The 11,305-nt window shown below is 34.7% G+C and overlaps 1 protein-coding gene across 1 annotated transcript in view; it reads right to left on the minus strand.

Annotated features, from left to right (window-relative positions):
- Window positions 1-7,034, minus strand: part of LOC117102591 (probable E3 ubiquitin-protein ligase HECTD2) — a 31,258-nt gene extending 24,224 nt beyond the window's left edge. Inside the window, exons 1-2 of the mRNA XM_033242916.1 lie at window positions 6,380-7,034; window positions 3,343-3,581 (exon numbers count right to left, since the gene is read on the minus strand). Of these exons, the coding sequence (XP_033098807.1) occupies window positions 3,343-3,581; window positions 6,380-6,604 (464 nt within the window). The 5' untranslated portion in view covers window positions 6,605-7,034. The remainder of the gene's footprint in view (window positions 1-3,342; window positions 3,582-6,379) is intronic.
- Window positions 7,035-11,305: the final 4,271 nt, after the last annotated feature.

Below are 11,305 nucleotides of genomic sequence, written 5' to 3' on the forward strand. Positions count from 1 at the left end.
GTCTGATCGTAGAAATCAAAACTAAGCTGCAGCCAGCTGAATGACGTAACCAGCAAGACTTCAAAATGAATATTAATGAGAGGTTTGTTGCCTAGGCTATTTGACCAATTGCGTGCTCCGGAGTTTATTTACTTTGGCACGACGTCATCACAAAAGTTTATTTAAAAAGCTGAAATGAACAACTCCGCCCTCCTATTTATTGTGCAAATTCAAACAATAGACATCTCTTCCTTGCATTCTTGTCCTTATATTCATTCAAACTTAACATTTAAGTTTCTTCATTTCTGCAATAAATAAGATATTATTTGCAATATTTCTCTTACATACCTCCATATTTTAATATATTGGTATTTAGCGATCTTATAATGTGCAAGGTCTGTGTTTAGTACAGTCAAGCATTGCTTTTTAATAAAAAAAAAGAAAAAAAAAAGTTTGTTTCACAATAAACATTTATGTTCTAAATCCTGTATTAGAAAAAGTAGTCTTCTTATCTTATTTTTAAAATTGTGTAAGAAGTATTTAAATATACATGAACATGCATTTAAATGACATGTACATGCTTTTAAAATCGTATAAATGCTCTGGCTTCGGGGGCTTCGTCCCCAGCCCCCACAGGGGCTTTTCCCCCTTGACCCCGCTTTGGCAGGCACCTGGACCCCACGCTCAGGACCCCACGCTCAGAACCCCCCCTTGAAGCATGCTGGCTACGGGCCTGTGGAGCGATGACATCACCAAAAATATGGAAATTGCAAACTGGGCAAGAATAGCATCAGACAGAAGAAGATGGAAAATGTTAGAGGAGGGCTTCACACAGCAGTGGGTGTGATGATGGTGATGATGATGATAAAACTAAAATTTATGCCAATATTTTTCCATGGTTTATAATAATTAGAGTAATGCATGCATTTTTTCTAACAAAAATTCTGTTTTTAATGGAATTTTGCTGGGAATGGGGCTTTAATTATCACTACTATGACCATCATCATCAATATCAATCATAAATTTAGCATCCACCACCTTCACTGTCAGCAGATTTACCATTACCATAGCTGCAAAACTATCAGTTAAAGATAGAGGCATGAAAAAGTAAGGGAGAAAAAAAAACATAAGAATGTGTGGTAAAGAAAATATGACAAGAGACAGGATGGAATGGAGTCAGACAGGAAGGGTGAGATTTTTTTTATACCTTGTTTTGTGACAATATTTTCGTCAGAGGAGGGCGAAATTATTTAGAAAATAATTTTGCCAAAAACAACCAGACAGAGGAAAAAAAAATTTTTTTATTGGTGAATGTATAGGATGGTTAAATGCTTTAAAATTATATAATTAGGAAGATATATATATATGGGCAGTTCCATAGTTATGGACGTACATTTCAGAGAACTTAAAGCCTTCAATACAAGCCAATGGGTTTCGGTTACTGTACTTTTGATATGGACATCTCAAGTACACCAACTAGTGCTATAACCATAACAACTATCAGCACTCTATCTTTTATAATTTATGAGTAATGTTCTAAAAATAGCCGGTTATGGATGTACGCAGAGAAAATGACTTTTTCGAACTTACATTAAACATTTTAAAAACTCTGTGAGGTCTAAAAAAATAAATAAAAATTTGTGTGTATACAATGGACTTAAAGCTTCCTAATATAATTTAACTAGTCTCATTTATTGATTGTACATAGGTTTTACGTTCATTTTCTTGTGGTTATGGACGTACAAACTCATGGTTATCGACGTACGTGTCTGAAAGTTGTGGACGTACACCTATATTTTTTCATAAAAAACATACACAAATTAGCCAATATCAACTTCCAAACATCATTTATTGAAATAAAGCAGTAAAACTTTTCAAAATGTGTACTATGGACTACAAACCTCAAACAAAAAATAATTCATTTTTCATACACTACTACTGTACAATAAGTGATCCTGAGAAATTGATTATTAGCATGTGTTTCAAAGGTAGGTAGGTCTATTTCTATAAACTTTCATTTTTTTTTTCTTATGTAGTATACATTGTATACCTACTACATGTGAATTTATTTTATATTTCTAAAATATCATTACAAATAAAAAGTAATTCAGAATGCATCAATTATTAATGTTAAATTTTTAACAAGCCAAATTCTAAAATTCTAGGTAGCAGTCCAGCAAATAAAGGCAATTTTTCTCACTTTTTTTAAACGTCTGTCTATACATTAATTGTTTTCTTCATTGTGATATAAATCAATTGTGGCTCTATACTAAACACATTAATCAACATGATGTTTGTCTATTTAAAAGTCAAGATATTCATAAAATATTAAAAGTCAACTATTTTCTTAAATGCATATTAATTCAAGAAATTTTAATGTCATGAATAAACTTTGGTTACAGTTATGATGAAGTATGCCATCATAAAAACCAGCATTCTATCTATCTACAGTATTAAATTAAGTATAGCATATTGCAGTATTGTATACTTTAGTACAGACAAGCCATAATACTTTTACTCATTACTTTGGCAATAATAAAGTCGATTCTGTTAATGACCCATCATTTTAAAGCTTATGATGCAGAATGTGGAGAATACTGTAAGAATGTTAAAAAGTCAATTTTCATATTTTGGTCATTGATTTTTGGGATAGCAAGCCTCATATTGTAACATACTTTAATTCAACTAAAAAAAAAAATCAATTCTCATTCTCAGAGTTTTTAAAATGTTAAATGTATGTTTGAAAAAGTCATATTCTCTGCATTCTCTTCAATTTAATTGAAGTGTTTAACTTGTTTTATACAGTTATGTGTCAATTTACATGTATTTTTGGTAAAATGCATAAATTTGATACTCTTAACTTCAAACCCGATAATTATATATAATCTATATAAAAATTGATGTAAAATTATTTGTACCAGAAAGTATATAGTATGAGATTCAAAATGACACCTCTCTTGGGTAGGTGCAGTAAATATGAAAATTTGATGACGAGGTTGACCTTTCGGTGGAACTGTCCATATATATATATATATATATATATACTGTATCTTATTTTTAGAGATTTCAGGGCAGAGGCATAATAAAAATTAAAAATTAAAAACTTTTATTTCTTTCTGAAAAGTCCATTTATTCATGGCTGCGGGTAAACTAACTGGCCAAAAATAAGATTTTTATTTGAAATCAAATTTCTTTTTAAAACAAGGTATATTTTGCTTTTAAAACAAGGTAAAAAAAGTAACGCCAAGAAAGAAAAAGGGGGTGAAAAGGGCAAGTGAGAATAAAGAGGATTTTTTTTTTATTGCTGTTAACAGTGTTAAAATTTCTGAATCAATACAAAAAGTATAAAATAAGGGACCCTACTTGAATTGTTTGCAACTCTTAAAACTCTCAATGTTGGGTTCTTCGGGTTGCTCTGTCGGTTTCACTGGTTGACAAACAGGCTGCGTTACCATACTGTGGCCGGGCCCAATAGGAGGAAGTTCACTGCTACCGTGTCCGTCCTTGCGGCTACTTTCACTATTCTTTCCTTTGATGGAGTTTAGGATATTGGATAGACCACCAAAACGCCGTTTGCTCCCCTTTTCGCGTTCTCGGGAAGGCTGATAAGATTAAATAAAATCATTTTAACATGTTAACATCATGTTAAGATAGAGGTTATATCATGTTAATTATGTAGAAAATCAAATCATAAAAGTGGCTAATTGTTAAATGGTCTATAAAGTTTATGGTCAATGTTTTCTTCAGGGGGGCATATCTGGGGGCTATATTATTTCTTTTGTTAGGTGGGGGTGGAAGGGAAGGGTTGGAATAAAAATCTAAACAACCTACATACTCATAAACTTTTTAGTCCGGATTATTGTCAGCACCTGTGAAAATTTGTTTACTTGGCAATTGGCGTAGGTATAAATGTCTGCTACTATTTTTATTATTGTCTAACATATGAATATTTAATAGGATTTTGAAAATGAAATCGTTGTTAGTTGTAGTTTTATGATTTATTATTCTGTACTTTTGCTTGTTTAATAAGTAAGAAATAAATAATAAAAATTATGTATGTAATATATAAGTCAGTTGGTACTGCCCATCTTTCTAATTGCATGGATTTGCATTACAACCAGTGAAAAATCAATAATCTAACATGAATATTTTGGTTACCAGAGATAATATTATAAAAAGATAAAAGGAAATCATATTACTGTTTGTCTATGGTGGTATCATATTACAGTATGTATATCATTGCTAGAGAATTTTTCCATATCAAATTTAAAATCCATGACATTGACTACAGTACTTTGATTCTACCAATTAGAGAGGTTTCGCAGGCGAACGAATACGTGTATGCATACGTTTAGATATCTGCAACAGTTTGTAGCCATGCTGTACTTTTCGCAATGACAGCAAAATTTAAGCGTCGGGCCTTGGTCCTAGCCTAGGGCCTACAGTGTAGGCTATTCCGTTTTCTTCTGTCATCATGCTTCTCAAAATCAGATTTTGGCATACCCTAAAGTTTTGGTATGTAAAGGTATTGGAAATTGGAAGTGGTAGCAGAATAATGCTCCTTCCCTTGCTGCCCAGAAGAGTTGGTTATTTCGTGACCCAAAAATTGGTTATTTCGTGACCTAAAAATTACTGGCTACTTTAAGCTCTAGGCCTAGCACATACGTGTAGTGAGCGACATGTGTGTCGTCCACACGGTTAGCGGATAGCAACCGGCGTATGACGTCACAAATGATGACATATACGTCACACTAACCGTAAACGTTCGCATGCAAAACCTACCTATCATTACTTTAGCTTCAAGTGTTTTTAAAGTAGCGTAATGATTACTGAACGATTAGTGTCATTACTGGCAGCTAAGGCAATTGGCTAATGATTATAATGACAGACAGCCGTATGTATTTGCTAAATCCAGAAGAATTGGGATAAATATAAATGCATCATTGACATTATCATCACCGACAATGTTTCTTGTAAAATTACAGATATCAAAAGTAACTAAAATTCAGGAGCACATTACAGATGAGTTATTTTCTTATCAAAGTATAATCATTATACATTTAATTTAACATTTGTGTCTACATGTACCTTAGCATGTAATAGATCATATCAAATCTTCTTTGACAAGATTAAAATGCTATAAAATACTGTTTTGACTCAAATACAATCCTACAATATAATAAATAGTGCTCAGAGAATTATTTTAATTATAAATTTTCACTCTACTTTCTACCTCTTTGCTCGATCATTTATCTTTAAATTAGTGCAGCAAAATGAGGCTTGCCATTACAAAATAACCAGCATACTCTCGCTAAATGTTAAGCTGAGTAAATTACTATGAGAATGTGGCAGCATTGTACATAGTTCTTTCTCTTTCATACAGAAAAGACATAATCACTGTTCAAGTGATTCAAAGGTAAAATTAATCTGTTAATATGAAATAGCATTAAAGTGACGTAGGATGTGATGAAAATCATTAGGTTTAGGTCTAGCACTAGCTTTCAATGGGCTCACCCCTTGGACCAGTTTTAGCCAATATTTTAATGACTGATCTAGAAGAGTCTATTGTTCCTAAATTTATCGAATCAGGTATTATTAAGTTTTATACTCATTTTGTTGACGACACACTAGTGCTAGCTAAATCTAATGATTTTCATCACACACTACGTCACTTTAATTTAATGCTTTTCATAAATAGATTAATTTTACCTTTGAAAAGACATAACTTTGGTAATAATAAGTCCATTGCAGTAAATAACCTATCATTTTAAAGTTTATAAGTGGAGAATAAAATAAAAGTATATTAAAAAGTCAATTTTCTTTTTGGTCACTAGCGCCAGTTTTTTTTTGGATGGCAAGCCAATGTTTGAATACATGTACATAAAAAATAAAATTATATTGAATTTACTCAATTTTAATAAATTTAAGGTATATAGGAACATCTTTTTTTACTTAGTAAAAACACATTTTTCTTTTTTAGCAAATTACCAATGAACACCCACATGAGGAAAGTGGTCTTCTGTGACCATAACTGGCATTCAAACAAATGCTGGTTTTGTATTCTAAAATAAATAATGTTAATAACAACACTGGATTTTTTTGGTCTGTATCTCATTGAATTAATTAATCGCGGGGAGATGATGGGGGAACAAAGGTGAAGTGGGGGAATGATGATTAAGCTTGTGATAAAATAAGTTGATTTTTATCTACTTGAGTGTGATTTTTTTGCTTCAAACATCTTCAATGGGTATAGGGGAAATTGGGGGATCTTAGGGAGAGTGCGCCCTCCCTGCATTCTCCTGATAGGCCAGCATAAAAAGAGAAAAGTTAGAGTATAATAATAATTAATTATTCTAACTTTTTTAATGTTGTATATTCAATACAATAATAATATACCTACCGTTCTACCAGCATTTAGCTGCAAGGGAGGAAGCCCATGTAAACTTTCGTGTCCAGAATTGTGCATGCTTCCTTTACCTTGCCCTCCTCTTGCGCTTTTGCAATCTGGGACGGATAGTCCAACAACTAAGTCACTCCCGCATGTCGCACAGGTGGCTTTCTGACTTTGAAGACCTTTTGATATGGCTGCTGCAGCTTGGCAAGAAACGCAAAGTTGGCTAGCCATTGGCTAGCATTCAGCTTTCTATTTCGTGAGGTTTTGGTAGAAACGACATCTAAAACAAGAGTTCATGTTACGTATGTCACATTAAACTCCATTGTACAGACCTAGGCCTAGGCAAAAGCAACTCCAACAAAAAGATGATAGGCCTCTCTAGGTAGGCTAGTTGAACCCTACCACTAGTTTGTTGTCAAATTCACTGAGATGAAAGTGGTAAGCCGTGCAAAGCTTGAAAGCAAGCAGCGTGATGAATATTTAATACTTATCGAATGAAATTGATCCGAAGTCTTGCGCTATGATCGATACAAGAATCTAAGCAACATGGTGACTAAACCGGTCGAGATGCCCAGCCTAACGTGAAGTTTAATTATTGTTTGAACTACGTACGAAAACCCGAGTAGGCCTAGCAAGGTCTGCCTGATTGTTGTCTATTTCCAATGACAATTTAGCAACAGTAAATAATAAGAATAGATGGCGCTATTTATGATATCAATTTTTTGATGGTTTTTTTTCATGCCATGCCAATGTCCCAATTCGCACAATATGCGCTGACTGCAGGGACGTATCGGGGGCGGGGGGGGGGGGGGGGGGGGCCACGGCTAATCTCCCTCCCCCCTTTGTAAACAGTGTTACAATTTTAAAGCTTGTTTTTGCTAGCCAATACAAATTCTTTCCTGGGATCACTCAAAATGAATACTTCTGAAATATGTATTGGCCTATGCATCAGCACACGATTCAGTTTGGTGTTGATTTAAAGGCTTTAAAATTCTAATTCACTCCTTCTACTATAGGTTTGTGACCCGTGCTCTGATAGAAACCCGCCACTATAAACGTCTATCAATAAAAGTCACCCGCTAACCCAGTAACCCAGTGGATTATTCGTTGGATTAATACATTTTCACTATACACAATAAAAATGCAAAAATTATAAATTTCGGGTTTATAAACGGCTACCGCTCAGTGGATGGATTTATTTAACAAAAAAAAATCAGCTTAAATTCGTCTTAAATCCATAAATCCCAGGCAATGTCTTTTAAGATACAGAAATGTCACATTGTATGGTTCAGTTTGGTTTTTATCTTTGCAAGTGTTTTGTTTAATAGGCCTACTACTACTACTACTATTAGTAGGCCTAATAAAAATAATAATGATGATAAGGAACGATGTGATTATGATAATAGATAATAAAATATTAATAATATTACAAATTGTGCTAAAGTCGAAAAAGAAAGTTGTGGGTTGATCATGTAGTTAAAGCTTTGTATAGTTTGGCCTAAGCTGTCCTGGATATTAATTAGATCTCTATGGTTGCCGAAAATCCCTGATAAATAAATGACCAAGAGGAATTTTTTGGCGCTAATTTTGGCTATATAATGGTGATGTAATGATGATGAATTTTACTATATAAAAGTGTCATTTCCGACAATCTAGAAGTACTATTTCCTCAAATTTGTTGTGAAATCACGACGTTGAAGATGAAAAACATACATCAAAGAAATGTTTTTAAGCTTTATTTTCTATGGTAGGCCTACATCACAAATATTAATAATTAAGATCTATGGTTGCCGAAAATCCCTAATAAAAGATCATGTGAAATTTGTTGGAGCGTATATTTTGACTAGGCCTATATATATTTTACTAAGAGGGTCATTTCTGCTCATCTAGAGGTACTATTTTCTGAATTGTTGTACCCCAGCCCCAACTATGTTGGGTCTGAGGTGGGTGTGGACTTACCAAATGCCCTCCACCACCTCAAAACAGATCTGCGTCCTTCCCTGGGTATGACATTAAACTCCCGGTCTGAGAGTGCGATTTTCGGCAATCTAGTGGTGCCCTAATCATAAATTTTCTTACCTCAGCCCCAACCATGGTGGGGCTGAGGTGGGCCCCAACCATGGTGGGCCTGAGGTGGGTGGACCCTCAGACCGTGAAAGTCTCTCCCTGGGTCACCTCTCTTTCGAATTCCTGGATCCGCCACTATTATTATTTATGATACGTGTAATATTACTAACATTATTTAGGCCTATGTTGCGTCAGAGTGCGATACCTCCCATGGGGATTCGCCTCCCAGGGGATTCGCCCCCTGGACCCCGCTGGGGTCCTTGGCGTCCCCTAGCCGTAGGAAGGAGGGAAACCACCACCACCAGTACTACATAACTCCCATAACGCTTCCCCTCCACCCTTTCAAAATACTGGCTACGTCCCTGACTGACTGGGACTACTCTTACTCGGATCGCGGACCTCGGTTAATCAAATGTTACAATTAACCAATTTGATAGCTAATTAAAATAAATTGTTATTTTCTTCATTCATACGTTGATTGTTCGTTCAATTTCAATCCATTCTCATTCATTCGTTCGTTAATTCGTTCATTTATTCAATTCATTTAGTTATTATCAGTCATCCATTCAACTAATCAATTAATCAATCAATCAATCAATCAATCAATCAATCTATCTATCTATCTTTCATTAAACTCCTACAATTTATCTTTTGGCTCTCCATTTGATTTTCATAACCATTTTCCCCTCACAAAGCCTAACTTCCCCTTCTAGTGCACGATATAAAACAATATCGTTAATATTCTTCTTTTTTTTCAGCTTTTATTTTTTATTGTATTATTATACATTAAGTCTAACGTTTCATAATAAATATGTGAGTCATTTTCTTCCACACCAACCCAATTATCAGCACCATTATGGTCCGTTTACTTTGAGATATAGGCCTATGTACAAATCGATCTCACTATATAATCGCCGCTTCAAATGCTGGCTTTGTAAATTGAATGCGTACCGGTACTTCTGTGGCGTCATAATTTCAATGCATCAGTTAAAAAACACGGACAGGCTTTTGCCGTGCTGCACGACTGGGGTATGCCCATGCGTTGTGTTGTCGACTGGGTAATTTTCGCTAATGTAATATCAATTCAGGCCTATATAACGCACTGTTTTCTATTCCGTTAATAAAACCATGACAAAAATTCGTTTTAGTTGGCCTGCTTTACACAAACCCGTGTCGCTTATTTCATAAATGAAGATACATGAGTAAAACCAACCATTGATAGGCTATCTCAATTAGTGTCGACGCTTTTAGCATTGCAAATACCGTACTCGCGCGAATAAGCGCCCCGTTTGAATAACCGCGAAAACGTGAAAATTTCCTTAAGCGCCCAGTTTGAATAAGCGCCCCTCATAAGATTGTCTTTTTAGCAAGTCAATAATCCAATCAATCCTGGGACTGTGGTTGTTGGCATGATTTGAGCTGTAGAGTGGAAACACATTCTTCTTCAGTCAATATCAAAATGAGGATATTTCTCTTGGACAGATGAGAGCTCCGATCCCTGGACAGACACTATATTTCCAACTTTACTCTTTTTACATATTTGTCTATGCCTAGTCCTACTCCTCTTTCTCTTTTTCCGACCTTTAGCACATTCTCATCTAGTTTTCAAGAAAAAATACAATGATCCTGCCATCCTGCTAATCTCAATCGGCCGATGGCCAACAAGCTAACCACTAGCTGCTATTTTGCTGTTATGTAAATATTCACGCATTCTTGTAATGAGCCATTTTCTCTGGACGATTATCTTTTCTAACCACCATTCGTGATGTCCTTATTTAATCTTTTTTCATTCAAAAAGTGACTCTTGAATTTAAAAATTTCCATAAGAACCCCTCGATTTTCATCTCTTTCCATAAGCGCCCCCTCAATTTCCACTCTGTTTTCATAAGCGCCCCGTTTAAATAAGCGCCCCGTTTGAATAAGCGCCCCTCAGAAAGTGCAAAAATAGTACGGTATTTGGTACGATAACACAACACTCCACACTCCTATATTTCTTGAGGCAAACTTAGCATTTTTAGTGGTTGTTATCTGGCTAGATAAACTGGAGGTCGTTGGTTCGATTCCCACACGAAACATTTTTTAAACATTTATTTTACTGGCCAGTAATTGGGGACGTATTGAGTATTTAAAATGTCCACTAAATAATCTTAGATAACATAGTATAATACATGACCATGCATAATTGACCCACAGCTGTATAGTGCATCTTTACATTTCTTTAGTTAGACCTTTTTTTGATTATTCCAGTGTTATTTATACTGTAATTCTATTTCGTTCTTACAAGCCCATCAGATTGAGAGAGTCCAGTCTAAATTTTTATATTTTTTAAATCACATTTTAAAAATGACGATATTGTTTCATACGCACTTCCCTCACTTAGAGAAATATTTTTGATATGGTTTTTCTTTTTAAATGTGTTAATTCTATTTTTGGTACTATAGTTTATGTTCTTTATTCCCTCTTAAGATTAATAGACATGGCTCTGGCCGTCGTAATGACCTATTTTTGGTTCCCTTTAACAGAGTCAATACTCAACGCGAGTACGGTATGTATGGCAGGCCTCCCGAGCGAAACCATAGCGGAACAGTTCAGTTCGATATTTTTCACCAGAGCCTTAGTTCATTCAAAACCAGCTTATCGCAATCTTTAATCCATAATACCAAGTGGCTTATTTTCTGGGTGGGTTAATTCCTTTATTCCTTTGTTTGTCTTTTTCTTTGTATTTTATTTTTTTGTCTTGTTTGTGTGCTTTCTTTTTTTCTCACCTTTGTTCTGTGTTCTGTATGTATTTTTATGTGTTTTTTTCTGTTCTGTATTGTCTAGCTATGTTTTTAATTGCTCTGTTCTGTCTGTGTATACACATCT

This window comes from Anneissia japonica, unplaced genomic scaffold, assembly GCF_011630105.1.
Source record: "Anneissia japonica isolate Jap-2015-1 unplaced genomic scaffold, ASM1163010v1 scaffold1489_len2284818_cov182, whole genome shotgun sequence".
NCBI classification, from domain to species: domain Eukaryota; kingdom Metazoa; phylum Echinodermata; class Crinoidea; order Comatulida; family Comatulidae; genus Anneissia; species Anneissia japonica.